The sequence below is a fragment of the Ochotona princeps genome, chromosome 1 (assembly GCF_030435755.1).
Source record: "Ochotona princeps isolate mOchPri1 chromosome 1, mOchPri1.hap1, whole genome shotgun sequence".
NCBI classification, from domain to species: Eukaryota; Metazoa; Chordata; class Mammalia; order Lagomorpha; family Ochotonidae; genus Ochotona; species Ochotona princeps.
This window is the reverse complement of record NC_080832.1, coordinates 113,762,259-113,790,109: the sequence shown is the minus strand read 5'-3', so window position 1 is coordinate 113,790,109 and position 27,851 is coordinate 113,762,259. Positions and strand designations below refer to the sequence as shown.

The following is a 27,851-nucleotide window of genomic DNA, read 5'->3' as shown; positions in this document are numbered from 1 at the left end:
ACACACCATGAGGAGACAATCACATTATTTCGCCATCAGTCAGAAGGGACACCAGGTTAGATGGAGTGCAGGGAGTCCTTGGCACCCACATGCCAGACAGGACTCCTTCAATTGCCCCCCCAGGGTCAGGAGGTGGCTGGTTGACCAAAACGGCAGTGAGGTGCTCAGGCCACGGTGACTCACTTGCCAATGTGGGAGCATTTTACTATGTACCCTCCTGCTGAGAACTGACCCACACAGCCACTCACGACTCCTTTCCACCATGGATTAGTGGTCTGGCCAGACAGCAGGCATATCCTGCAGGTGCCAGACCAGATCAGGGTGCGTGGGCTGGGAAGGGATGGAGCCCTGAGGCCAAGAAGACCCTCCATCCCTGTGCTCACGGCAGCAGGTGCAACAGGCGGATGTAGGGAAGGTAGGGTCCATCCCAGAACCCCCACTCACTAAGGGAAGCCCTGAGGCAAGGAAGGGGTGCCAGGCCCACCCCAGACCCACATCTAAAACATCTGCTGGTTTGGGTTGGCATTTCTCACTTTATCTTTTGTGTTATGTTGTTTTCCACTCTTTAAATAATTAATATAATTACTTTTAAATACAAAATACACAGTGTCCTTCCTCTTCTCTTCCACTTGTTTGGGGTAACGGGGAGGTGAGTTTTAAATAAGGGCTTCAGCGCTCTTACAGGTCACGGCTCCAGGTTGGAGGGCCAAGAGGCCCAGGAGCCAGCCCTCCTGGGGTGCCCTCCCTGGGCTTGTGGGGTACCCTCAGAGCTGAGGCCCAGGCTCCCAGGTGCTAGCACGGAGTGGCAGCTGTGGGCAGGTTCCCATGGGCAGGGTCCCCTGAGAAGGTCCTAGCCCATGAAGCACACAGGCCCCAGCAGCACCCCGCCCCGCCTTGCAGGGGCTCCCAGGTCCGAGAAGGAGGCGTCCAGCACGGGCAACTGCTCCAGCACAGGTGTGCGCACCTCCAGCACCGTCCGGCCTTGCTGCGTCTAGGGAGAGAGAGGGAGCACAGGAAGTGAGTGCAGCGGGGGCAGCTTCCATGAGCTGGTCTGCTCTGAGCACCTTGACCCCAGGAGAATGACAACACCTGCATCACCCTGCCTGTGTGTACTTACACCCTGGGTGCCTGTGGGCCGTGTGTAGAAACCCCCTGACTCAGCCTGTGTACGCCCGGGGCCACCCACATGGAGGGCTCACAGGGCAGCTTCCATCCCTATTGGCCTCCTCACCCTGTCCCAGCTGCCTGGGGCCTCTCTGACATCAGCATGGGGTACACTCCCTGCCCTGTGTCTCTCTCCAGCCTGTGTCTGGGCTTTGCCAAGCACCTGACAGCCGTCTCGGAACTCCTTGACATAGGGGCTGGTCTCAGGGCTTAGCTCGTCCTCGTTGGCTCCCCGGAGCTTCAGGGGACCATCCCGGGAGGCCCCGGAGCACGGGTAGGAGACATCCTGGTGGGCGGAGACGCTGAGCAGCCGCAGGAAGGTGAGTTGCACGACACCCACTGGGGAGCCCTCTGCATCCACGTAGGAGAACTGCAGGACACAGAACAGCCTGGGGTCAGGGACAGGACAGGCAGGGGCAACCACGAGCATCTGCAGGGTGGCTGTGCCAGGAGCATGAGCAGGCAGCAGGCCACAGGAAAGGGTCAGAACCAAAGGGGCTGTGAAACAAAAGACAAGCTTTGTCTAGAAGCAGCCAAAGGAGCAGCAGGGCCCTGGTAAGAGGGACAAGAAGGGCCTGGCGAGGCCAGCCAACTCTGTGGGGACAGGGACAGGAGCTGGGCACCTACATCCCCCACATCCTGAGGGGATGAGCGGGGAGGGGGACAGAAGAGGGACAGTCCAACCAGCAAGTCACCTTTGTGACGTCATCCCTGGGTGTCACACACGTTTCCCCTCCAGCTGTAAAGTTGCAGAAAACTCGGAAGGCGTCGCGGGCACAGCCCTGGTTGGGGTCAACCCAGTACTCTCCTGTCAGCCGAGCGACAGGGGAGGTTAGGGCCGACGGCCTAAGCCCCGAGATGCTCTCTGTCCCCACCTGCCCTCTTCCCCCGACGCCACCCTCTCCTAGTTCTCCTCCCTCCATCCCCTAACCCCCATCACCCTGGCCGTGTTGCCAGCCCAGGGGCCCTGCTGCAGCTCGCCCGCTCGCGCCTGACCGTCAGGCAGCTCCGGGTGGCACAGCTTCAGGTCCTGGCAGGTGCGAGCCGGGCTGTCCTGGGTGCCCGTCGGCCGCCGCATCTGTTCGATCTCCTCCCGCAGGGAGTCCAGTGAGCCAAAGATCTCCTCGAGCCCCCCAGGGCTTCCCGGGGCGCCCCCAGTTGGTGTCGCCTCATCTTCCTGCATCAGGCGGCTGCCGTCCACTGAGCGGCGGGTCTTCTTGGGCATCTGGATGGGCAGCGGCTGGATCACCTCTCCCGGGGGACCCTGGTGGAGGGAAAGACAGAGAGGGTGAGGGGGGAGCATGGAGACGTGGGGTTCACAGACAGGGAACCCAGACCCTCACTCACCGGGTGTCCTGGAGGGCCCTGGACGCCCTTCTCACCCTTGGGTCCAGCTGGGCCCTGACAAAAGGGGTAGATGAGGTTACAGGGCAGCCAGGAGGTCGAGGCCCGCATGGAGGGGACAGAAGGGGGTAGGCACTCCCCAGGGGCCATGGCTGTCCTGTCTGGCAGGGGAGGGCAGCAGGTGGTGCTGGTGGGGGTCACTCACTGTGGCTCCTTTGGCTCCTTTGGGGCCAGCAGGTCCCTGTGAAACGAGGAGCAGGAACAGTCAGCGCGGGACAAGGGCCAGACACAGAGGGAGGGAGGGGCCTGTGCTTGCTACAGGAGGGAATGCAGGGATACTGGGGAGGCTCTGCAGCTGCAGGGGAGGCAGCGCCAGGGTTGTGAGCACAGACGGGGGACATTGAGGACCAAGGCTGGCTGGCAGCCGCTGGAAGGCACTGGAAGGTCACAGGAGGAAGGTGGGGTCTAGAGGACTCAGCAGAGGAACCAACAGGTACTCACAGGGAGGCCAGGGGGCCCTCCAGGGCCGATGGGACCAGACGCTCCTGGGATGCCCTAGGGAGGGAAGGGCCACATTTAGCCTGGTCCTCTTCCCAGCTCCCTCTGAGCTGCTCATCCCACATTAAGTCCCAAGCCCCACTGTCCCCAATCCCCCGTGAGTTCCCACCTCATGCCCCAGCCAGTCCAACCATGCCCTCCACTCACCGTCTCTCCCTTCTGTCCTGGGGAGCCCTGAGGCCCAGGAAGTCCCCGATCGCCCTTCTCTCCCTGCTCCCCGGGGGGCCCTATCAGCCCAATGAGGCCTGGGTGACCCTGCAGAAGGGGCAAGAGAGGAGTTGCACAAATGGGGAAGAAGAGCCAGGCAGGCCGGCAAGGGCCCAGGCACAGGGTCTGGGGCCACAGCACTGGTCCCACTGAGTGGGGACCCCAGGGATGCACCGGTGGCCCTCAGGGTGCCTGAGTGATGGTGATGGCACTCATTTGTCACTCACCTTCTCTCCTTTGGCTCCAGCATCGCCCCGGAGCCCAGGAAGCCCTGGGGGTCCCTGTGGGGAGACAGGAAGTCACCATCTCCAAGGAAAGTGCTGCTCTCCCACACGGCCTCCCTCTTCCTCCAGGGCCTCACTTGGTACCCACTGCCCTCTGCCCACCTCCACAGGTCCCAGTCCCTGTCACTCACCACAGGGCCTGGAGGTCCAGCTTGGCCCGTGGCTCCAGGACGGCCTTGTTGACCCTGCACATGCCCAGGGGACAGGGTCAGTGAGGGCATGCCCACACGACACCTGTCCCCCAGCCCTGCACCTGCCCCTCCGTGCCCTGACTTACCACTGAGCCTGGTAGCCCCCGCAGACCGTCAGGGCCTGGCTTTCCTGCTGGGCCCGCAGGACCCACAGGGCCGGTCTTTCCCGGGGCGCCCACAGCCCCAGGATCCCCCTGAAACACAAAGGTAGAGAAAGGGTGTGAGGGGCATCCATGAGTCCAGCAAGGCAGGGGTGAGGTGGGGAGCAAGGACTAAGCCCTCCTGTCCCCATAGGCACTCAGCATGGAGGAGGCAGCCACAGTGCAGGCATCTGGAGGGCAGCAGGAATGTTCTAGTTTAGTGACCCTGCCCTCACCTTAGCGCCCTTCTCTCCTTGTCGTCCCTCTGGACCAGGTGTGCCAGCAGGACCCTGCAGGGGCAGACAGGGAGGACAGAAGATGGGCCGGTCAGCACATAGCCAGGCTGGACCTTCTTGGCTCCTGTCCCCCAGGCACATGCACATACACATATGGGCACATACATGGGCACACACTCATACATAGACACACTCCCATGTGGACACAGTCATAAATGGACACACACATGGACACACTCACACAAGGAATCCCAGCTGGTGAGAATGGGCACAGCAGGACCCGTGGACACAGAGTGTGGCTCTTCCATGTACTGAAGAGCTACTTGCCCACACCCTACCTAGAACCCTACCCCCAGCCCAGCATGGAAAAGTGGTACCCCAGAAAAGTCAGTTCCCTCCCCGGCAAATGCCAGCAGCCCTGGCAAGAACCTAGTGCCAAAGCCCGCGAACAAGCACAGCCCAGACACACAGGACACGGGGAGCCCACAGGCTGGCACACACCCAGGCATCACTGGCACACTCCGTTATCACCTGCCACTGCCCCGGAAGCCCGCCTTGCTTACCCGCTTTCCAAGTGGTCCAGGCGGTCCATTCTCCCCAGTGGGACCAGGGGATCCCTAGGGAGGAAGTGAGGTAGGTGAGTGTGAGGGGGCTCAAAAGGGGGAGGGGTTTGAAGCTCAGCTGGGAGGGGGACCACTGGTCACTTACAGGCTGTCCGGGCTCGCCATCCTCCCCGCGGTCACCCTTAGCACCATCCTGGCCCTGTAGAGAAGCAGCAGGTCATAGGTGAGCCCGATCTAGTGGGCAGTGTCCCTCCACCTGCCCTGCCTCCCCTGGCATCCCGACACCCCAGCCCATCAGCCACAGTAGGACACACACACAAGTCCCACCCTCTTCACTCCACCCCTCCCTGAGGAAGACTCACCCGAGGGCCAGCTTCTCCAGGGGGGCCAGGGTCACCAGGGAAACCAACAGGCCCCTAGTCCAGAGAAAGAAGGAGAGTCAGGGTCCCAGCTCCCACCAGGACATGCCACCCCATCCCTCTGTGCAGGCTGTGCCCACTGGCACCACCACAGGAAGAGGTTCTCCGCAGGCCCTGCTCCCCGGCCATGCACTGCAGCCCACCCAGCACCTTCAGAATAAGCAGAGTCCATCTCCCCCCCGCCCCTGGACCCCAGAAATGATGCACCCCCAGGAGACCCCACCCCAGAGCCCCTTCCAAGCACCCTCATCCTTGGGACTCCCCACATCCCTGCACCTCCCCAGACTCACAGGATTCCCCTTGGGGCCATCGTCGCCCGTGGGGCCTTTAGGCCCTGGTGGTCCTGCCTCTCCTGGCTGCCCCGACTCTCCTTTCTCCCCACGCTCCCCACGTGGGCCCTAGAAAGGAGCACAGGGCATCGACAGCCATGAGGTCAGGCAGGCAGCCCTGGCCTCCAGGACCCTTCCACCTCTCCCCACGCGCTCCTCCTTTCTGGGAGAGGACAGGGGATCAGGCCCCGTATGGCCTGCTGGGGAGCTCCACTCAAGGAGGCGGTCTGGATGGGGTGGCGGGCGTTGGGGGGCACGGCCTCAGAACTATTACTCACCTTGACACCTGGCTCACCCTGGACCCCTGGAGATCCGGACTCTCCTGGCTCCCCCTGCAAAGACACTAGGGTCAAAATCCTGCTTCCCCTGCCCCCCAAAACAATCCTGCTGTGCCCCACTTCTCACTCTGTCCCAGCCCTCCCAATCCAAACAGGCAGAAGTTCACCCCTCATCACCCTCCCCTCGCACGGCCCCCAAGGCTGCCTCACTCCTCATTAACCCACTTGTCAGTTACCTTCTCCCCGGGGGGACCCAGGTTCCCAACACCTCCTGGGGGTCCTTGTGGGCCCTGAAAGAGGAACAGAAACAGGGGCCAGTGCTTAAGGGAGGCAGAGAGCTGGAGGCAGGCCCGCAGTCGCAGTGGTGAGACCGCAGCTGGAGGCCTGCTCAGGGGACAGGGAGGCAGGGGTGGGCCGCCCTGACACCATGGGACTCACATCGGCACCGTTGGGTCCAGCTGGGCCTCGAGGTCCTGGGGGGCCGGGTGGTCCCTGGGGAAAACAGGCACAGCCGAGATGAGGAGGGGGAGTGAGGCAGAGCAGTGGGTGGAGGCGTGAGAGGAGGGGGCAGTCGCACTGGGACCCTGTATGCAGGCAGCTGGGCTGGCAGTGGGGAGCTGGGCGGGGGCTGGCGGGGTAGGGATTGGAGCCAGGGTCAGTAGGAGTCACACTCACCATAGGACCCACGTCTCCTGTCTCTCCTTTCTCCCCAGAGGGACCTGGCAAACCCTGCACAGGTGTACAAACACAGACCCAGTGACCACCTAGGTCAGTGTACAGCAGGCCCACCAGCTCTGCGTTCTTGGATCCCACATGCCCCACCCCCAGCCCTCTGCCACCATATCCCTGGTTTTCAGCAGCAGACAGGCAGGGGCCTGGGCAGACGGCCCCACCCTTATCTCACCTCTCAGCTCACCTGTAAACCAATGGGTCCTGGGGGCCCATTGAACCCTCTTGTTCCTTCATCACCTTTGGCTCCAAAGTGTCCCTGGGGTCCCCGGGCCCCGGGCTCCCCATCTGCTCCCTGCGGGGACAGGGCGGGGACAAAGACACCAAGATGGGTCCCCGGTCAGGTGTTGCCTGTGCACAAGCCCACAGAGAGCCAGGCCCCAGACAGCGCACTAGATCGCCCTCTCCTAGGGCACTCACCGCCGCTCCGGGCTGCCCCACAGGGCCAATGGGTCCAGGAGGTCCAGGGGGGCCCTGCAGGGGGAAGGAGAGTCAGAGACGCCAAGCACGAGTAGAGGCTGGGCAGGGGTTTGAGGCCAGGAGCCAAGAGTCAAGGCCACAACACTCACATGCTCGCCCTTATTCCCTTTGGCGCCTTTCTGTCCAGGATCTCCCACCTCACCCTGGGGAGAAGGCAGACAAGAGGTTAGAGAAGGGAGGCAGCTACAGAGGGGACTGGGGAGGCCACAATGTCACCCTATGGGTCCCCACCTTGTCTCCATCCTCGCCAGCCACACCCGGGGGGCCAGCAGGACCAGGCAGCCCCACAGGGCCCTGCACCCCGTCACGCCCTGTCGGACCAATCGGCCCCTTCTCGCCCTGTGGGGAATGAAAACAGGAGTCACAGCCTGTGGGCAGTTGTCCCACTCTGGACCACCAGTAGGAGACCCCCACAGCCTGTCCTCACCCCCTCCGCAGCACACAGTGCCCACCCAGTGCCCCCCTCACTCACCGGGACGCCTTTCTCGCCAGCTGCTCCAGGGGGACCTTGCGGGCCTGGGCGCCCCGGAGGACCAATGGGTCCCCCGGCTCCTGCTGCCCCTCGTTCCCCAGGGGAGCCCTGAGGGAGGCAACAGAGTCAGGTCCCAGGAAGAAGGCCCAACACCCCTATTCCAGAGCACCCCTGGCTGTGACTCCCAGCAGAACTGAAGACTCGCACTTTCCGGCTGACCCTGGCTTCGCTCTGCCAGATCACAGCCCCTGGCAGGGGCTGCCCCTCAGGCTCCCTTCCCACTCCTTGCCACATTGAGGACTCACCGCAGGGCCAGGGGGACCAGCCGGACCTTCGTTACCCTTCAAGCCAGGACCACCCTAGGAACCAAAGAATTGGGATGAGATAGGAAAGTGGGACTGCACAGGAATGAGGCTCCAAACCTTGCAGGAGAGGATGGAGGAGGGAGGGGGAGGACTGAGAAAGGGGGGGAGGATTGAGGGGGAGGGGGAGGATGGGGGAGGAGAGAAGGGAGGGGGAGGACAGAGAAGGGGGAGGGAGAAGAGAGAAGAGAGGGAGAGAGGAGGATGAAGGAGGGAGGGGGAGGACAGAGGAGGCAGAAGGGAGGCCAGGGCAGATGTGGGAGTGGCAGTGGCGTAGCCAGTGTCAGCATGCAGTGTTCTGCACAGGGTCACACTCACAGCAGTGCCCGGGAGGCCTCTCTCCCCTGGAAAGCCCCTCAGACCAGCAGGACCGTCCTTCCCTGGGGCCCCAGGAGGACCAGGGTCACCCTACAAGGAAAGAAGGCATAAGGGCCGCAGCCACACCCTGCCTCAGGCAGAGTGCACTGGCCCCCACAGAGCCGCTCACCAACCTTTGTGCCTTCTTTTCCTGCTGTCCCAGTCAGGCCTTGCTCTCCAGGAGGTCCTGGGGGGCCAGGGTGACCCCTCTCCCCCATGGGGCCACTTTCTCCTGCTGCTCCCTAGAAAAAGGCAGAGGGTTCCATTCTCAGACACTTCACAGCCCACCCTGACTGCCCTTTGAAACACCCCTAATCCCTGCCCCAAAGCTAACCCGAAATTCCTGGTAGCCTACACCCCACCACCCGCCACCCCAATCTCCACCTCCACCTCTACCAGGCCCCTGGCTCTTTCCTCCCCAGCATGGAGCAACCCCGCCACCTGGTGTTCATGTTGGGGAACTGCCTTCTCTTGGTCAGAAAGCCCGGGAAAACTCCCCCTCCCCGCCCTCGAATCCTCCCCGCAGGGTTCAGACCAGGCAAATCAGCCCTGGGAAGAGGTGACAAGGGAGAAGGTAAATGGACTAACCCCACAGTCTCAGGCTCACTGTTAGCTGGGACACACCTACCTGAGGTCCCACCACTCCTGGGGGTCCAGGGGGGCCAGTCTTTCCTTGGAAGCCCTGAGGGAGGAGAGAGGACAGTGTGGTCAGAGCAGGTGTAGATGTTATGCGACTGGCCTCAAGGTTCCCTGCCGAGGGGCAGGGTACGCATAGGTTCAGTGTGTGCTCCATGGGGCCAGGCCCTTCTACCCAGGTCAGGGGCCAAGGGTTGCCAGAACTGGGGCCATCACTCACCACTTCTCCTCTAGGGCCAGGGTGTCCAGGCAGCCCATCTTTCCCTGGGGGACCCTGGAAGGAGTTCAAATGTTAGACAAGCTCTAGGCTAGGGGAGGTGGAGAAGGACTCAGAGGTGGGTCAGAGGTCAGAGGTCATCTCACCGGGGGTCCTTTGGGACCAGGAAATCCGTTGGGGCCCTGAGGTCCAGGGAGACCCTAGAGATAGGGATAGGCTGAGTCAGGAGAGAGGAGGAGGACGCTGGCCAGGACACCCAGCTTCTACCCAGGGAGCACTGGGGTGGGGAAGCAGGGGCAGGAGACGCCAGCCACACTCACTCTTTCTCCGGGGGGCCCATGGGGGCCATCACCACCCGATGTACCCTGTGGAGGAGACACAGAGTTTGGGAGCTGCTACCCAGCTGTCCCCAAAGTCAGAGGGGTGGAGGGAGGGCCGGGCCACACCTGCAGGGGGCTGTCAAGGCCTGCAAAGTCCACTCACCTTAGCTCCAGACTTCCCAGTGGCACCTCGGGGTCCCCGCTGACCCCGCGGGCCCTAGAGAGGGGGAGGGGTAGTCAGAAGCGCCCGGATGCGCCCCTGGCCTCTTGGGTGGGCTGTTTCTCGCCCCTCTGCACTCACCGTGGGGCCCCGCTCTCCTCGAGGTCCTGCTTTGCCTGACAGGCCCTGGGGGGGAAGGGAGCAGAGACCATTATCACCCAGGGCGAGAGACGCCCCAAGACCCCCTCCCCACCCTCCAGCCCCACCCTGTGCACACCCTCACTGGTCCCCCCTGTTTACCCGGGCTCCCTTCTCGCCACTGGCTCCGGGAAAACCAGGAAATCCCAGGGAGCCCTGCAGAGGGTGGAAAAAAGGGGAAGCTGAGATGTCACGGGGGACATGGGGATTGCGCAGGCAGGGCAAGGGGGTCAGGGAGGTCTTGCGTGGGCAAGCTGGGCCTTGCCAGTATCTAGGTGGCCCGGGACACCCCTACCCATCTCTGATTGCTGCAGAATAGGCAGGTCTGGCTCCAGTCCTCAGGGTGCCCCCTGCTCTACTAATCTGTGCTTCTTGGGACTTGGGGGGAAGGAGTACACACAGAGGACATCACATCACCTTGGGTCCCTGGCGTCCAGGGTAGCCAGGCAGACCAGGAACACCCAGCTTGCCCTGTAGAGAGACAGGAAGCAGCTAAGAAAGGAGCCCGGACCCCGCTTTATCCCAAGGACGCAGCACTCCAAGGCAGGGCCCATTGCTCGCCCTGAGCCCCCAGTCCCTGGCCCACAGGCCACCTCAGCTCCAGAGCAGGGACGTTGCCCCCTGCCACCGAGGCTGGAGACAGAAGTCGCCGTGATGCAGCCACTGCCTACCTGTCAGCCTCAGTGCCCTCTGCCCCAGCACCAAGGCCAGGCTCCCAAGGCACCACCCACTTCCCGCTGGGACTCCAGGACTAGTCCACAGAGACAGGTGGGAGCAGGGATGGGTTCTCAGCCAGGCATCCAGGGACCCTGGAGCTGCCCTTCCCTAGACCTGTACTTGGCAAGCACTGTGACCCGTGTCAAATCTCCCCAGCACTATAGGGCTGTCACCTCCCAGGACCACAGGGCCAAGTAACCCAGGGCCTGGCACGTACCAGGTGTGCAGCAAGAGCTGGCTCTGGCCGTGGCAGATGTGCCCTGCCTGCCACTCCTGTGAGTCGGATGCAGTCTCACTCCCACACATCAGCAGGTGGTCTCCATGCCTCACCATGATGGAGGCTCTTCCTTCACTCACACATCCCCCTCCACCCATCAGGTGCCCAGAGGTGCCATATACAGACAGGAGCATACTGAACACACAGCTATCTTTGACTCACTGATTTGAGCTGCTGGTACCTCCTGCCCACTCAGACCCCAGTGCCCATGCCACCAACCTTGACCCCTGCACTTCCCCACGCCCCTTATTCCGATCACCTTCTCGCCCATGAGTCCAGGAGGCCCAGGGTCTCCCGTGGGTCCAGTGCGTCCCTTCGGCCCCTCGGGACCATCCTCTCCCCTGGAACCAGGGACTCCGACCTCGCCCTAAATGACAAGGTTGGGAGGGGCTTGTCAGGGGCTGGAGGTGGGGTCTGGCCCAGGCGCAGACGCGGGGAAGCTGAGGTCTCAGGACCAAGGCTGATTGCGGGCTGCAGGGACAAGGATGAAGAGCTGAGGGCCTGGGTGGGGCTTCTACTCACCCTGTCGCCTTTCACTCCTATGTCACCTTTGAACCCAGGAAAGCCATCCTCGCCCTGAGAAAAGTGAGGCGGGGTTATGGTGGGGGATGTCAGGGAACTCGGTGGCCGGTGGGCAGGGAGAGAGGGGCGGTGGGGAGGGGTAGAGGGTCCGGAACAAGGTTCACCTTCTCTCCTTTATGCCCCTTCAGACCCCGGATGCCATCCACACCCTGGAAGGAGAGGGAATTAGGGACCAGTTAGGAAGGACGATGTTCCCAAGCTCCCCTCACTGCCCAGACCACAGGCTTCTATGTCCCAGCCCAGGGGCCGTTACCTTGACACCACGAGGTCCTGGGTAGCCAAGGGGCCCCTGAGGCCCAGAGGGACCCTGAAAGAAGAAGGAAAAGCGTTTACCAGGGGGCCTGGGCACTGCTGGGGAGGCCTTAGAGATGGGTGGAGGTATAGGACTTGGGTATGATGAGGAATCAGAGGTGTGGGACCAAGATAAGGAAACCCTAAGAACCTGCAGGTCTCAGGGTCTGGGTGGAGAGGCCTTTGGGGAGCGGGCAGAGGAGAAAGGGGGAGGCTCTCACCTGGTTGCCTTTGGTTCCAGGGGAGCCTTCCTTCCCAGGGTGACCCTGAGGAATAGGAGATGGTGAATGTGTCAGCCGAACCCTGACACCCTCACTGTACCATTCCCTACTTTCCTTCCAACTCACACTCCCCCTTGTGACCAGAAAAAGCTTACTGGCCATGGGCAGGCACCCCCAGTGACCTTCCAGGCCAAGGGACCCAATACAGGTGACCACTGCAGGTGCTCAGAGCTCATGCACCAGGACCAAAGGAAATCTAGACTTGGAAGGGGGCCCTACTCACCGGGGGTCCATCAGAGCCAGGCATGCCCGGGAGGCCTGGCTTCCCGCGAGGACCCTGCGGAAAGATGAGGAGGTTTGGGGTCACGTCTGAGCACAGCAGGAGTCCCAACAGACATTTAGGGCTACCAAAGCTCCCTCAGAACCCCACCCCATCCCCAAAACCACTGGTCACTCACCTTCTCTCCATGAGGGCCAACAGCACCCTGGGGCCCAGGGAGACCCTGCACACAGCGGGAGAGAGGTCATGGGGGCACACTCTCCAGCAGCCCTCTTCCACTCAGAACAGGATGACAGGAAGACCTGGGACCCCAACCTTCCAGTGTTCACCCAGGCTGACACTGTGGATGCCCAGGGTATGTGGCTACAGAGGAACACAGAGGGGCAGGCCACTCACCTGGGTCCCTGGAGTGCCCTGCTGTCCAGGAGGTCCTGGTTCTCCCTGGGGTCCCTAGAAGCAGGCAACCAGGCAGATCATAAGGAACCAGTGAAAAGACACAGGGCAGACAGCTGAATACCCACAGAGCCGACCACCCAGGCAGGAGCGGGAGCCAGCAAGGGTCACAGTGGGGCACACAGGACCCCAACAGGAACTGCAGGGGTGGGCTGGGCCTGCTCATCACTCACCAAGCTCCCTTTGGGGCCCTGGGGACCATCCATGCCACGGACTCCCTGCAACAAGAGAGGAGTGAGAGCAGGTTGGCAGGCAGGAGGCACTGAGTGCCCTGTGGTTTCTGAGGGGCCCAGCCACCGAAGGGAAAGGCATGGTCGCGCCTCAGCACGGACAAGGAGCTGACCCAGGCCACAGGGTGTGGGTCTTCAGGTTTTTATTTTGCTTCTCTTGAGGCTTATGCTATTTTATTTTGCTCTGCTCAGAGCCCTCAGTGCCCTGGCCATATGGCCTCCTGGGTAAAGGCTGAAGCAGAGCTGGGTCAGAGGAGGAAGTGGAATGGGAGAGGGCGGAAGGAGGGCAGTTAGGAAGGGTGAGATCGAGGGGCAAGGTCAGGGTCAAAAATCAGGGATGCACTCACCGGGGGTCCAGGAATCCCAGGTGGGCCTTTGGGGCCAAGCAGCCCACGAGGTCCCTGTATTCAGGGTTAGAAGACAGCATGAATGAGAGAGACATGGAGAGATGGAGTCCCCTCCATGTCCTGGCCTCCCCAGAGCCCCCAGCCCGGCCCTGTACACTCACTGACTCTCCAGGCAGCCCCCGGGGCCCAATCTCGCCATCGTCTCCCTGGAGGAGGAGGAGGACTCAGTGAGGTCAGCCTTGCCTGCTGGGCCCCTCCTGCGCCCAGCCCGTCCCATCACCATACACTCACCCGCTCTCCGTCCTCACCAGGGGGCCCAGGAGGGCCCTGTGCACCAGTATCACCCTGGAAAACAGGGACACAGATGAGGGCTTTTGTGCATTCCCAGCCCAGGCAGACACTGACCTGACCAGGTTAGTTGGCTGGTCCCATTCACTGAGACTTCTGCCACCTCCTCTCTGACATCTGCTCCCCTATCCCCAGTACACTCACCCTGTGTCCCTTCTCCCCAGGCAGCCCTGGCAGTCCATCAAAACCTCGGTCACCCTAGGAGAAAGACAGGTATCCACAGTGAGGGCCCAGCCCCTTTGCCAGCCCACCCCTCCCTCTTTCCCTGAAACATGTAGGAACATGAGAACTAAGCCATCCTCAGAAAACAGAGAGCCCTGGTGGGGCAGGAGCTGCAGGTGTCACAGAGGGCATGGCTGCTACCTTTACTCCAGGTTCTCCCGGCATCCCTCGGGCTCCATCAGCACCGGCTCTGCCCTGGAGGTGCAGGGGGAGTGTCAGGGGACCCCAGGAGGCAAGGTAACATGGTTCCCACACCAACACCCAGTACCCAGCATGGGGCACTCACCCTTCGCCCAGCCTTGCCAGGGGGACCAGTGAGGCCTTGTGGTCCTCTGGGACCCTGGCATAGGGAGAGACAAGGACAGTTACTGGACATGGACAGAGGGAGCGGCCTGGGCTGGGTGCTAGAGGCAGGGTGGTTACCTGAGGGCCCAGGTCTCCTGATTCTCCTTTCAGGCCAGGGCTCCCAGGTTGGCCCTGCAAGTGAGAACAGGAGTAGGATTGCTATGTCAAGGACACAGTTAACAGTAACCCCAAAAGGAGCGAAACAAGTTGCAATGTGGCTTCTCTCCATAACTCTCTGTAACCCCAAAATGAATAAAGAGTCCTTTGTCCCAGTACCCCCCATCCACTTACCAGGGGTCCCGGGCGGCCTGTGTATCCCATGGGGCCAGGAGGTCCACGGAGCGCCAGCTAGGGAAGCAGGGGAGATGGCAGACTGAGGAGGTGGTAGCTGCAGAATCCCAACCCCAGCATGTCCTTCAAACACCCTCGACCCCAGCTACTCCCCACCAACCTACATTCTCCCCAACCTCTCTCCTAGCCCCAGCCTGGCCCAGCCCGGCCCAGGCCTCTCCCTCGCCTCCACTCTCTCCACCTCCCTCTTTCCCCCATCACACCCATCCCCCAGGACCCCCTTCCTCACCCGAGCCTGCTGCAGAATCGCCTGGGCCTGAGCCTCCTGCGCGGCCACCACAGGACCCTTGTCACCTCCACTACTGCCAAATCGGAACTGAGGACCAAGAAATTCATTAAAACTTCCCTCCAGACAGGGACTCCATCCAGCACTTCCATCCCCCAGGCTTCTGGCAGGCCTCACCCTGCCACCTGCCACTGCATCGCCAGGGGTCCCAGGTAACCACTCTGGGTTTCAGAAGCTCAGTGGTCTGCCCTCTGCCCTATCCACCCCTAGTCTCTTTCTCCCCAGGGGTTCTCCTTTGGCCCAAATCTGTGGAAACACAGAATTTTCTGTCTGGTTTCAGATGACCCAAGTTTGGCTCTAGGTCACCTAATGAGGCTCTGACACCCCAGACCCAAAGACCTGTGCCCACTGGCTGGGGGTGCCTGGAGACTCCCCCAGGGCTTCACTGGGTCTCTTGTTCCCCTGGTCTCCCCAGAAGGCAACTCACTGGGAGCATGAGGGACGTGCCAGGAGGGCCAGGGGCTCCATCCGATCCAGGGAGTCCTGCTCGGCCAGGAGGGCCCTGCAGAAGGGAAAGAAAGAAAAACAGGAGGAGGATGGACAAGGGAATGTTAAGAGCTTGGCACCATTTTGAAACGCTCCTTGACAGAATAAATAGACTTCCCCCTAGCTTTCTTGAGCTACCCCACCACACACACACACATACACATACATCCAATGGAGAAAAATGAGCATAAGGCACCAGCTTACTCCCCTCGCCAGTCAGACTCTGACCTTCTTTCTGGGTGCTGGGGAACACATGAGACCCTAATTCACGAATCAGCCAGTATGGTTACCATACTAAGTATAAGCAGTTCCTGTACAACTCCCCTACACACATACATGGACACACGGATATACTTACACACATAACACATATACATACATGTACACACCCACACATGTATGTACACATACCTGCACTGACACACACACATACACACAACAAACACACACACACACACACACACACACACAACACTCCCTCACCCTCTCGCCAGGATCACCAACTGGGCCTGGGTTCCCCTGGATGCCTCGTGGACCAGTCATCCCCTGAGGAGTGAAAAATGGAGGAGTCAGGTGGGGGGCAGCAGGTGGCTGGGCAGCGGTTTCTACAGCAGCGATCTGGGATCCCAAAGGCTCTGGCCACAAGGATCCTTAGAGGTCCTGAGAAGGAGGCCTGGTGTGTGTGGGGCAAGAACAGAAGGTGCAAGTTTATGGCTAGACTCACCGCAGGACCTTCTGGACCGGGAGGCCCCTCCACAAGCATACCCTGTGGGGCCAGAGGTGAGAAGTCAGAAGCTACAAGGCTGTACCCAAAGCTGCATGTCCTGCTCCCCTCCACCATGCTCGGCTCAACAACCAGTGTGACTTACAGGTTCCAGCACTGCAGGCTCACCCTTCTCTCCCTTCAGCCCCCGGGGTCCATGGGCAGCCTGAGGGAGACACACATGTAACCCCCAGTGGGGCCCGTGAGCAGCGAGACACTGGGATTTCCCTCCCAACTACAAGTTCATCTTCTGGAGACCTCCCTCACCCACCTCTAAGTCTCCCCACCACCACTGGAGACACCCTTCCTCACAGACCTCCCATGCCCCACCTCAACAAACACAACCTCCCTGCGCCCCAGAGAGCCAAACCTGGCCTTCCCAAACCTTGTTCTGCAGGACCTCATCCTGCCTCCAAACACCCTCAGGCCCCAGAATTCCTTAGGACCTTAAGACAGCATCCACTTCTTCTTCACCCTTATCCCATCCATCAAATAAGAATATAAGACTGTAGACAGATTTTTATTTGAGGATGGGAGGAGGACCTGGACCCTTGTGAGAATCTGACCAAAGCTATGAGTCTTTCTCTAGAAAATAAAAAATAAATGTCTTGGGGGGGTGGGGGGAATCCCACTGCCTATTAAACTATGTCACATAATGCAATGTAACCAATAAAAATAAATAAATAAATAAATAAATAAATAAATGTCTTTCTTTGTCAAAATGAGCTTAGAATTTCAAGAGCTTCATGGAAAACCATCCCCCCGAGACTCCAAACTCAAACCTAATAACCAGCTTTTGGAAAAATGCAGCTCTGGGTCTGTTCTCTCAGGCCCATTTCCTTCCCCGCAGGACACTGCACACTTCCCCCTGGCCCCCGCTTGTATACCAAGTTCCCTCCCTCCCACACCTCCCCTCCAGGGCTTGTCCTCAGTTCTAGGATCAGAACCCAAATGAGCAGAGGGAGAATGGAGGTCCTGGGTGCCCACCCCAAGGGACACCTCCTAAAGACTCCTCTCCCAATCTCCCTCCAGACCAAATACCGGCTCAACCCCCCAGGAACCACAAAGCAGCTTCAGACAAAGGCGACAGAGGGTCTAGGGGTGGGAATACTAGAGAAGCAAGGGGTGGTGTGAGGCAGCAAAGGAGAGGAGGCAGCCGTGAATTGCGAGGCAGGCAAAAGATGAAATGGAATAGACAGGAAATACTCCAACTGACATGGGAAACAAGTACAGGAGACAACAAAGAGACGAACATTTGGAAACCAGAATGATACTAGGGCCAAGAAAAATTAAACACAGCCAAAAGGACTAGAAAACAAACTAGACAAACAGGAAGTCGGGAAGCAGCCAAGAAATGAGGATCCGGGAAGTGGATCTTTAACCACAAAATGGCTGCCATGACAAGAGAGAGAAATTCACAAAACAGACAGAAAATAACTCAACAAGGGGAATTGTAACAGCACAAACATCAAGTCTACACATACAGAAAATGGACATGATAGACACCTGAGCCCACCATGTGCCCTGAGACACACAGGAAGTGGGTTATTATCCAAGGAAATTGTCACAAACAGCATAAAAGCTACAGTCAGAACACAAATAATACATTCCTTCCAGGCCAGTCCGACAGAGTCACTCAGATGAATGCCACGGCTGGAGAAAAGAGGAGACAGCTCAGAAGTCACCTGTACGTTAGAAATGGGAACACAGGAGGTCAGACCACGAGGCATTAACACGGACAAGAAACATTTTGGTCAAGCAGAAGACATGAAAACAGATTGAAATGGACATGAGGTGAGGCTTACTGATCAAAAGCTTTACAAACCCAGCTTGATTTAGTCAGGAAGTGGCCAAGAACAACGGGAAGTAGCCATAGGATTAACAGGAACAAAACAAATCCCAATTGCCCTGAGCGGAAGGATCCACATAGAGTCACAGGCTAGGCCGTTCAGCAAGGAAAAGCTCAAACTCATGTTTTCAAGCAACATACATGTCCCAAGTGAACAGAAGACGAAACATCACCACTGAGAAGCAGCTCACAGCCAATGAACAAAGACAACGGAAGCCATTCTCAGAGGACACTCTGGGCCTGGGTGGCCACGCAGGAAAAAGGAGCTCGTTGCACTTACGGCTCCCAAGTGGGCTGTCTCCGCAGAAAGGGCAGGGCCAAGTTCCGTCTCCTCCCGATAATCGTCCCCATAGCCATAGGCGTAATCGTAGGGCCCTGCCGGGGCGGCAGTGCCACCCACCCCGTACTCCTCTCCCTGGAACCTGCTGGCTGTGGGGGGGACCTGGAGATCTGTCTGCTCCTTCCCAGGGGCGGGGAGGAAAAGGGGGTAGACAGGGTATTAGGGCTGAGAGGAATTCTGCCATGGACCCAACTTATAACCCAAAGGGTTCAGAGGGTAGCTGGGCCTGGAGAGTTCTCCTGAGGAGAGCAAGGGATGTGGGTACACAGAAAGAGGCTGGCCATCAAAGGCCATCAGTGGGGTCAGATGTCCAGATTATCAGCCCGGGGGTTGGGGAGAGAGGGTGGATGACAAGAAGGGTGGCCGGAGGGCTGGACACTGTGGACAATCAGTGAACACAACAGACATGGGGAATGACCAAAGAACTGGATAAGGGGACCAGGCAAAGACAAAAGTGAGAACAAGGGACCAAAAAATAGCTCCTGTAAACAGAAATACAGTATAAGAAATCAGATTATTTGACACCCACGTGGAGATTACATTGGACTCATAACAAAAGGAGGCAAGACTCAGAAAGACAACGGCTAGACGCAGAGCGGCCATCAGAGTGACCAGGGGACAGAGGCCACAGGTACACACCACGAAGCCCTCCGGCCAGAGGTGGGGACTGGGGAGGGGTTTGAGAGGGCCACAGTCCCTGCTGGGCTGGGCGTGGAGTTACCTCCTCAGGGGTTGGCAAGGGGCTGGCCTCCAGGACACCTTCCTCTTCTGTTGGGGTGGGGTCCTAACCCCAGGGAAAGAGACAGAAGAGGAGCACAAGGGGAGGAAGGAGAGGCAGGCGGTTAGAGGGAGGAAGTGAAGCAGCACCTGTCCCACCCAGGGCTGTGTCTGTCTGTGCTGGGGGGTGGGGGCAATCTCAGATCTTGCAGCCCCTTTGGGGAGAGTGACTGTCCTAGGTCACAGAGGTTTGGGGGCAGAGATCTAGATGCCCCGGCTCTACCTGCCGGTAACCGCTGCCTCTGGTCCTGGGGGGTTCCCGGGCAGCAGGGGGAGCTGCCCGCCGGGCCGGGTTTCGGGAGTGGGGAGGCTGGCTGCGTGCTGGGCCAGAGCCTCTGGTTGGAAAAGCCCTCCGGCCTGGTGTGGAGGATGCCTGCCGGGTCGCTGACCTCTTTGTAGGTGGGGTTGGCTTTCGGGAAGGGGTCCGACGACCCCTGGGGGCAGGGGGAGCCCTGTGGTGGGGGCTGCGAGACCGCTGCACGGAGAAACATGGGAGAGGGTGGAGCGTAAGGAAACCTTCACCATCTAGATGCTCATCCTGTCTACAGTTTGTGGAGGTGTATGGGGGGGTGCTGGAGGAAGGGGGGAAGCAAGGGGTCCCTCAGGTTTACCTGATAGTCAGGGGTCGTCCCCGTGGTCATCCCATCGTAATAGAGGGGCTCGTAGTCATAGTAGAGAGGCTCAAGTGGCTGGGATTGGGGGAAGATGCAGGTGGGGGGAAGAGGTAGGAAAGTGATGGGGTCGTTGGAGGGAGGACAAGGTAGGGAAAGCAGACAAGGAAATGGGGTGGGGTGGGAAATGGGAAGCATGGTATTGGGGGACAGAGGTTGAGGAGGAAAGGCATCAGGGAAAAGGGAGAGGTGGGAGAAGTGGGAAAGGGGAAATGGATCCCCATGTGGGACAGAAGCAGACATGATTAAGAGATTGGCCCTCCAACTTTCAGACCCCAGATCACACATACCACCCAACCATGCAGCCCCCACCCAATCCAATCTCCCTTTTGCCCCCACAGCCCCTAATCCTGCACTTTCATGTGCAGGGGGCCATGGGCTGGGCTCCCCCAACACACACCCCCAAACCATCACTCCTTTGATTTCCCCTCTGTTCCTCCTACTCCTTCCCGTTTTTCCAGCTCGGTCCCAACCTCTGGATTCTGTCTCTGCTCTCCCACCTCCCTCCTTCCCCTAGATTCAGTCACCAGCCACACCCCCATCTCCCAATCTCTTAATCCAAAGAAGGGATGGAACCCAAGGACACAGTTCCAGGAAGACTGGCAGAGGAGGGGACACAAGCGGAGAACACAGCTCCCAGTCATGGATTCTTCATGCTGACTCTTTTTATTTTTAAATGAAAATAAAAAGGTTGGTGAATGAGGACTGGGAGGAGGGGAGGAATGGGGATAGGCAGGTGTGGTTGGGGATGGGAGCCAAGGACGGGATGGAACAGGAGCCCCAGATGATCTGATGGGAATATCTAGACTACAGGGTGAGATCCCTGGGGGGGGTGACTGAGTCATAACCTTTGTGGGGTGCACTGCAGGGGGGCACTCACCTGGCGCTGTGGTTCCTGGCTCTGTGGCCTGTGAAGTCTTGAAGGCTGCTGCTTGGGAGATCTCTGGGCTCTATGAGCCTGTTGGTGTGGAGCTCTCTCCTTCTCACACTCCAGCTCCTTCTGTTCACAAGACTCGTAGGCAGCCTGGACGCCCGGAACAATGACAAGCTCCTGGATGTCACCCTACAGTGGGAAGGAGTGAGAACGCTGATAGGCAGAGGCCCAGACATGCTCAGAAAGACAGAGGGAGCAGCGCAGGAACACAGCGGGGAGGCCGGTGCCAGGAGAAGATGCTCATAGGAAGCCCCGCTTGCCGGGGCATAGCCCCATGCCCTTGCCTACAGGTCTCTGGGAACATGAATAGGACAAGCGTTTCAGAAGTACTCCATGCAGAAAAGCTCAAAAAAAGCCATACTGGACAAGGTCACTCCGAAAAGTGAAATCAGGTCTGACACTCAAGGCTCCTAGCTTCAACTCACTCAGCCTGATCCCTGCCCTGTGGCAAGGCATGAACCTTCTCACTGACTTCTCCAGAGAGGGTCCAGCTTTGAGTGCCTTGGCTCAGGCCTTCTGGAGATGAGAACTCTCAGGACCTCGAGAACTGGGGGCAAGGCACCCCTCCTAAACTCCAGTGGCATTCATGAGTGCCCACACATGCTGATTAGCACACCCTGCTCTCCACAGAGGTTTGGGGATGCTATCTCAAGCCAGGGCCAAACTAGGAACTCCTTGGGATAACAGAAACTTTACATTAGGGTACTTCAAAACACGTGTGGAAGAATGGAATTAACAGATCATGAAGGGGTGGATGTTTGGCACAGCAGTTGATCAGCCTCTTAGGATGCCAGCATCCTATATGGGAGTACCTGGATTTGACTCTGCTAGTTCTACATTTTCTTCAGCATGTAATGTCCCAAGTAGTTGGGTCCCTGTCATTAAAGTAGGAGACCTGGATTGAGTTTCTGGCTCCCCAGCTTCATCCTGGCCCAGTTCTTTATTGCCCATATTTGGGGAGTAAACCAATAGAGTGGGTTTTTCTCTCTATGTGGCTTTCTAGTTCTCTTTCTCCAGCTCAAATAAATAAAAATAAGTAAATATCTGTGTATATCTGTATCTATCTATATATATCTATATATACAGAGAGAAAGAGAAAGAGAGAGAGAGAGGAGAGAGACACGTGCGGAACAGCACTTAAGCTGTGGTTGAACGACACCCAAAGCCCCTATCAGAAAGACTGGTTGTGAGGGTTGACTACACTTTCCACTCTAGCCTCTCGTTAATGCGCACCCTGGGAGGCAGCAGGTGATGGCTCAGGCAATGAAATCTGGATTTGGGGCCCGGCGGCATGGCCTAGCAGCTAAAGTCCTCGCCTTGAACACCCCGGAATCCCATATGGGCGCCGGTTCTAATCCCGGCAGCTCCACTTCCCATCCAGCCCCCTGCTTGTGGCCTGGGAAAGCAGTCGAGGACGGCCCAAAGCCTTGGGACACTGCACCCACGTGGGAGACCCGGAAGAGGTTCCTGGCTCCCGGCTTCGGATCGGCGCGCACTGGCCCGTTGTGGCTCACTTGGGGAGTGAAACATCAGATGGAAGATCTTCCTCTCTGTCTCTCCTCCTCTCTGTATATCCGGTTTTCCAATAATAATAAATCTTTAAAAAAAAAAAAAAAGAAATCTGGATTTGGTTCTCAGCTCCTAGCCGAAGCCTGCATAGGAGTGGCTGTCGTGAGCACTTTAGCAGATAGAAGACATCTTTATGCCCATCTCTCTGCCTTTCAGATAAATAGAAAAAGTTTTAAAAGATAAGGGAATTTTCTATTAACTTTTTCAAGAACTTGTCCTATTCTTCCATGCCCCCTTTGGCCCCCAGGTAATCAGAGTATGTTGACTGGCTAGGAGAATGGATGATCTATAGATGCATGGATAGAGCAGTGAATGGGTAGATGGGTGAATAGGGGCTCAAAAGTGTGACTAGGTGGGAATGTTGATGGATGATTCACCAATGGATGCATACATGTGTAGATTGTTGGGTTTTGGGTAGAGGGATGGAATCAAATACATGGGTGAATGAATGATTGAACAGGCAGGGTGAGTGGTTAAGGAGATGAGCAGGTGAGTGTACTAAAGGAGGGAATGGCTGAGTTGGTGCAAGGATAGGTAGACAGGTGACAAATGCATGAGTAGATGGGGTGGATGAATGGAGAGATGGATGGAAGCACAGGTGACAGTTTGAAGGAGGGAGGAGTTGAGCGGGGATGAAGATGGGGTGGTGTCTGGATACAAGCCTAAATCAGTGAGAAGGTGAGTAAGTGAATGGGTGAGTGAGTAAGAGGTAGGTGAGTAAACAGTAAACATGGGCTCATTTGTAGATGGGTCAGTGGGTGATTGAGTGAAGGGGTGGATGGATAAGCAGACTGATGAAGACTAAATGACAGGTTAAGTGAATGTGGACAGTTCTACTATAGAACAGGGTACCCTAATTCTCCACTGGAAACAAAAGTTCAGGAGTGGAAAAGCAAAGGGCTAAGGGTTAGGGGCATGGAGTCCTGGGACCAGAAAGACAGAGGGCACAAAGTCAGTGAGCAGGATTCCCTGCTTCCTCTAAATGCTCTGGTTACCTCAAAGACCTCTTCATCCAGGATACGGGCACCAAAGATCACCACTCCATGAGTGTCCAACACCGGTCGAGCACTGCGGGTGAGGGGCCGGGTGACTCGTTTCTTGCAGTCAACAATGAGGGTTACAGACTGGCCTTTCACTGCCACAGCCACACGGTGCCACCTGTTCACAAAAAGAAAGGTTCACATGACTGACTGACTGACTGACTGATTGACTATAGTGGGGACATCCACTGGGCCCAGAAGCTACTGATGGAAGAGTTAAGCCCATGCCACCAGTCATAATAAGAGCTGGCACTGATTTACTGAGTGCTTCCATAGCACCAGGTACCACATATCCATTCTTTCCTAGGAGTATAATGACTGCATCATCTTTACAGAAACTGAGGCTAGGGGTGTTGGGGAACAGCCAGCTAAGCCTCTGCTTGGGACACTGGCATTCTATATTGGAGTGGTTGGTTCATGTCCCAGCTACTCCCTGCTTCCAAGCCACCTCCCTGTTAATGCACCTGGCAGGCGGCCGATGACAGCCCTGTGCTTGGGTCTCTGCCACCCATGTGGGAAACCTGGATGGAGCTCCTGGTTCCTGGCTGTTAAGGACATTTCCAGAGTGAACCAGTAGATGGAAGATCTTTCTCTTCGTCACTCTCTCTTGTCATTCTTTCAAGTAAATAAACACTAAAATTTTTAAAAATTAACATTCAAAAAAGTGATTTGTCAAAGGTATAGGCTACAACTACAGCAAGAACTCGAAGGCACAAATTGTGAGCTAGAATTGACTAAAGTTGAGGGAGTAGGTAGGTGTGGTGTGGTCAAAAGGATCAACAAGCTTTCCCAGTTGAAGGAGTGGGTTTTCTGAAGTTCTGGGCTACTTTCTCCCAAAGCTGTAGGCCAGGAAGGCCAGACTTACTTGCCATCTGCTAGACTGAGGCCTCGGAAGACTGGCTGGGCCGGTGGTTGAGGTCGTCCGGTCTGGTCCTCATAGAGAAAACGGACAGGCCGGCCCAGCTCCAGGCCCAGCTGCCGCACACCCTGGGCACTGTAGAGAGTCAGGAGGGCAGCCTGGAGGCCAGGGCGAGTCCGGACAGCAGTCAGCAGAGAGAAATCTTTGGGGAAACCTCCTGGAGCCCGGAGAAGACACACACAAGTGGACAGAGAGGTCAGAGGAGCCACGCTCCTTCCCCTTCAGGGTCTGCTCCCAGACCCCATCCCACAGCTACCCTAATTCATGGCCCATACCTGGGAAGAGCTGGCGGGTAGGTGCGCTGAGCTGGGCAGGCCTGGACACACGGTAGGCCACATCAGTTGGACAGATGCCCCTTGTCTTCCGGACACCGTCAGGGAGTGAGGGGAACCTCAGAGCCCGGAGCACATCTACAGGTGGTGCACCTGTGACAGTGCATGAAGTTCAGGGGCAGGATATTCCAAGAAAGAGAGGGGGCACTAAACAGAGGACCTTGGGGTCTAGGGCTCAGCTTCCTACAGCTCAAGCTCTCTCACTGGCTCCTGACTGGGTAGGAAACACAGAGCTGCCCAGAAGTGAAGGGCAACACTAGCCTGGTCAACTCTGTGCCAACTCCTGCCTCCCTCTGCCTCATCTGAGTCTCCTCCCTGCTCTCACTGTCTCTGTACCTACAGGTCTTTCATCTCCCCATCCCTCTGTCTTCCTCCACTTCCCTCCCAGCTTGTCCATCTTTTTCTTTCCCTGCTTCCCTCTCTCTCACTACCTTTTTGGTATCTCAGTCTCTGGCACCTGTCCCGTCTCCAGCACAAACAACATCTGGGCAATAGATCATCCTGGGCACAGGAGGGGCAAGCAGACAGCAGAAAGAAGGCTGTTCGGGAGGGGACTTCAAGCGGCTATGGATGCCAGACTCAGGGGGAGGAGGGGAGGGCACCACTATACCCATGTGGAGGAAAGAGATATGAGCAAGAACTGTCCCAGAAGCCCATGATCCCTGCTTGGGGGATGGGCCAAGGAGAGGGGAAGCTGAAGCTGCCACGCAGAGCCCGAGCAGGTCCAGGGCCCTGAGCCACACATCTGTGGATCCCATCAGGGTCCTTGCCCAAAACCCCGGGCAAGCTCTCCACACCTGGAATCTTGACCCCCGCCAGCCTCTAGGGAGTGAAGACCTGGCCACCAGCCTGTCTACCTAGAAGTCAGCTTCCTGGGCTCCAAAATCCTGGAAGACAGAAATGATCTCTCCCTCACATGATCCCTGACAGGCACACTCCTCATACCCGTCCTCTCCAGGCTGGAAAAATCCCAAAGACAGCTGGAGCAAACTGTTCGGAGAACTGTGGGGCAGGGCAGAAGCAGAGCAATGGGGAGAGCAGAGCTGGGTGGGGTGGGTGAGGAAGGGCAGGCAGGCAGAGAAAAGGCCCTTTGAGCCCAGAAGCCGGGAAACCACGGCCATGCCCCCTCCCACACCTCCCGCCCCAGCCTGGCCCCCGCGCGGTGGCAGCTCGGCAAACACCAACACACAAGGGCGGCTTTGAAAGACACAGGGCAAGTGAGACAGCGACTCCCAGAGACCCCAGGCCAGCGGGACCTCAGAGGCCCCAACCTTGCACCCACACCCAGGGCACACCAACAGATCCATACACAGCCTGCCCACAGGTCTGCCCACCGTCTGCCCCCTTCAGTCCCATCCCTGCTCCAATCCTGGGCCTCATCTGCCCCAGGGGTAGCCGCACCACTTGCCCTGCACCCCCTGACCTCTGGTTCCCCAATGCCTAATCCTTTCCTATGAGGAATTCCACTTCCACGAGGCCTCACCTCAACCCCTGAAATAACAGATGGTCATCTTGGCCATCCCTCTGCCTCCATGCCCAGGGGTTCTTCTTTCTCCTAGAGTCCCCAAATAGTATACACCTCAATTTCCTGCCCCTGAGGCTCACACTGGTCACATCCCAGGAGATCCTCCTCCTGCAATCCAATCTAAGGCATCCACACAGCTAGCCCGACTATGCAGGGAAGAAATGAGGGGTCCACTTATACACAAATCACCCCCCCAGTGTTTCTGGAGTTAGGGGGCTTGCTTCAGCCTGTCTGGGACCCCGTGTTCCTGCCCCTAGCCCTGCCCCACCCTGGATATTAAATCCCCTTGCCTAAAAGTCAGGATTTCACAACCCTGGGAAAGAGGAGGAAAAGATTGAGGTTCTGGACACGAGGGTCCCAGGGGAGCCAGGCTGGCCAGAGGGGGAAGGGAGGGGCAGGAATGCAACGAGTTGGCTTTGGCCTCAGACACCTGATCCCAGCCTGTCCGGCAGCCGTCCTGTTGGCAGCCAGCCCCAGGGCTCCCCAGAGCCAGCCGCGTGGCAGCATCGAGGGTACAGGAGGGGGGGTTGTGCGGGAAACCAGTGGGACAGACAGTCGAGGCACCATTCTTTCTGGTTCACTGTGCTCTGCTGTGACCCACGGATGCTCCCCAGCATCCCATAGCTGGGAAGCTAACACAAATCACCCATCTTCATACTGAAACCCCGCCACAGCAGCCATGCCTGGACCAGATCGGCCCTAGCCATCTCAGCGCCTTCCCGGACTCACAGCCGCAGGTAGCCCACCCCTCCTGTTCCCTGCAGGGTGGACCTCCTCTCCACCTTACCTGCCTTCTGCCATGTACTTCGGTCCTGCCCTGGCTCTCAGAACCCCAGCTGTTTTGCTCTCCAGCCTACAGCCTTGCCATCCAAACCCCCTCCTTGGATGGCAGGCAGGCATCAGCGGTTCTCTCCCTGGGAATACTCAGAGCCCAGCCTGACTCCTCTTACCTGCCCAGCCCAGGGAGGCACTCAGCCCCAGCACCAGAGGTAGCAGCAAGAGGAAGCCATGGCAGCGGTTGCACCACTCCATGGCGGGGCCACCTGAGCGCCAGATCCCTGGCACCCAGGGTCCGCGGAAGGCGTTGGACGCCCAGCTGACAGGGGACAGCGAGTTCGCTGCTAGTCCCTGACCCCGGGGATCCCAGGGAGCTCAGAGGCTGTCAGGCGTCAACACCTTTCAGGGGACCAGCTCCATGCAACCAGGTGCCGTCAGGGTTCGGACGCTGCTGTCTCCTTGGTGGCCGGCGCTCCAGTGTGTCCCCGGCCACCCCAGCGGCGGCCCAGAGCCCCCACTCCGCCCCCCGCCCCCGACCCGCCCACAGCAGAGGGGAAACCCCACCCCCAGCTACACCTGGGGTGAGGGGGCGGAAACCCTCTCCCCTCCCTCCTTCGGCGACCCACCCTCCAATTGCTCTCCCTTGCTCCTTGCAGGGCGTGGTATCTCGGACTCTTCTCGGAAATCCCACATAGGACTGTCCACCCCCAGCCCCTTCCCCTTCTTGGACCCGTGGGCACACCCCTTCCCATCCCTCTCCCTTGGGAGCCCAGCGTCTCCCTCTCAGCAGATTCCTGGGCTGGATTTGAGGCACAGGAGGAGGGGAGGGGGCGGGCCGGGGGGTCGCCACTCCACCCCCACGCGACCCGACCCGTAATCAGGTCTCCGTAATTACCTCCCTCAGCCCAACCCGCGTAATTACAGAGTAGACCTGGGGCGGGGTATTTATAGACGAGGCTATAGATAGCGACTCGCTGGTTTGGGGGGTTGCTGGCGAGAGGGGGGGCGGGTAGACAGAAAGAGGCTGGCACAGATCGGCAGACAAGCAGGCTAATCAGGTCCAAGGAGACCGAAATCGGAAAGGTAAGGGAGTGCAAGATCCAGGTGGATAAGGAGTTGTGGGCGCGGCTGGAAGGATGGGCAACGAGGTCACTCAGGGACGCAAGTCTTCAGGCGAGCAGTGACTGCCGCAGCGGCTGCGCCCGGCGTCCAGCATGCCCTCACGAACGGGCACGGCGCCGGGCCTGCCCGGAGCCCGCGGCGCGGCCGGAGAAG

General features: G+C 58.6%; 1 protein-coding gene across 1 annotated transcript; it reads right to left on the bottom strand.

Annotated features, from left to right (window-relative positions):
- Positions 1-513: 513 nt before the first annotated feature.
- On the bottom strand, positions 514-27,021 carry COL11A2 (collagen type XI alpha 2 chain). Its single transcript, XM_058664701.1, has 66 exons — positions 26,750-27,021; positions 24,218-24,367; positions 23,889-24,099; positions 22,979-23,141; positions 20,361-20,543; positions 19,421-19,498; positions 18,754-18,816; positions 17,973-18,152; positions 15,950-16,009; positions 15,805-15,846; positions 15,564-15,626; positions 15,022-15,096; positions 14,538-14,624; positions 14,249-14,305; positions 14,036-14,089; positions 13,899-13,952; positions 13,754-13,807; positions 13,535-13,588; positions 13,334-13,387; positions 13,204-13,248; positions 13,043-13,096; positions 12,639-12,683; positions 12,409-12,462; positions 12,191-12,235; positions 12,016-12,069; positions 11,733-11,777; positions 11,474-11,527; positions 11,325-11,369; positions 11,161-11,214; positions 10,898-11,005; positions 10,062-10,115; positions 9,747-9,800; positions 9,588-9,632; positions 9,450-9,503; positions 9,287-9,331; positions 9,113-9,166; positions 8,970-9,023; positions 8,742-8,795; positions 8,248-8,355; positions 8,075-8,164; positions 7,700-7,753; positions 7,395-7,502; positions 7,154-7,261; positions 7,012-7,065; positions 6,863-6,916; positions 6,630-6,737; positions 6,389-6,442; positions 6,152-6,205; positions 5,950-6,003; positions 5,714-5,767; positions 5,397-5,504; positions 5,050-5,103; positions 4,833-4,886; positions 4,688-4,741; positions 4,125-4,178; positions 3,835-3,942; positions 3,689-3,742; positions 3,501-3,554; positions 3,214-3,321; positions 3,010-3,063; positions 2,714-2,749; positions 2,512-2,565; positions 2,161-2,428; positions 1,860-1,972; positions 1,328-1,534; positions 514-991 (listed from the first exon to the last, which is right to left on the bottom strand). Exons 1-66 carry the CDS (start codon positions 26,829-26,831, stop codon positions 851-853), a joined length of 5,202 nt encoding a protein of 1,733 aa, XP_058520684.1. The 5' UTR covers positions 26,832-27,021; the 3' UTR covers positions 514-850.
- Between the last annotated feature and the right edge of the window lie 830 nt (positions 27,022-27,851).

What these genes read in the sequence shown, in the direction of transcription:
- COL11A2 (XM_058664701.1), bottom strand. Translation starts at nt 26,831, where the DNA reads ATGGAGTGGTGCAACCGCTGCCATGGCTTCCTCTTGCTGCTACCTCTG. An exon ending in GCACGTCCCTCATGCTCCCA is followed by an intron (nt 14,625 to 15,021) that starts GTGAGTTGCCTT and finishes CTTGGTCCTCAG; the next exon opens with TTCCGATTTGGCAGTAGTGG. An exon ending in AGGGCCCTCCAGGACACCCG is followed by an intron (nt 2,429 to 2,511) that starts GTGAGTGAGGGT and finishes TCCCTCCACCAG; the next exon opens with GGTCCCCCGGGAGAGGTGAT.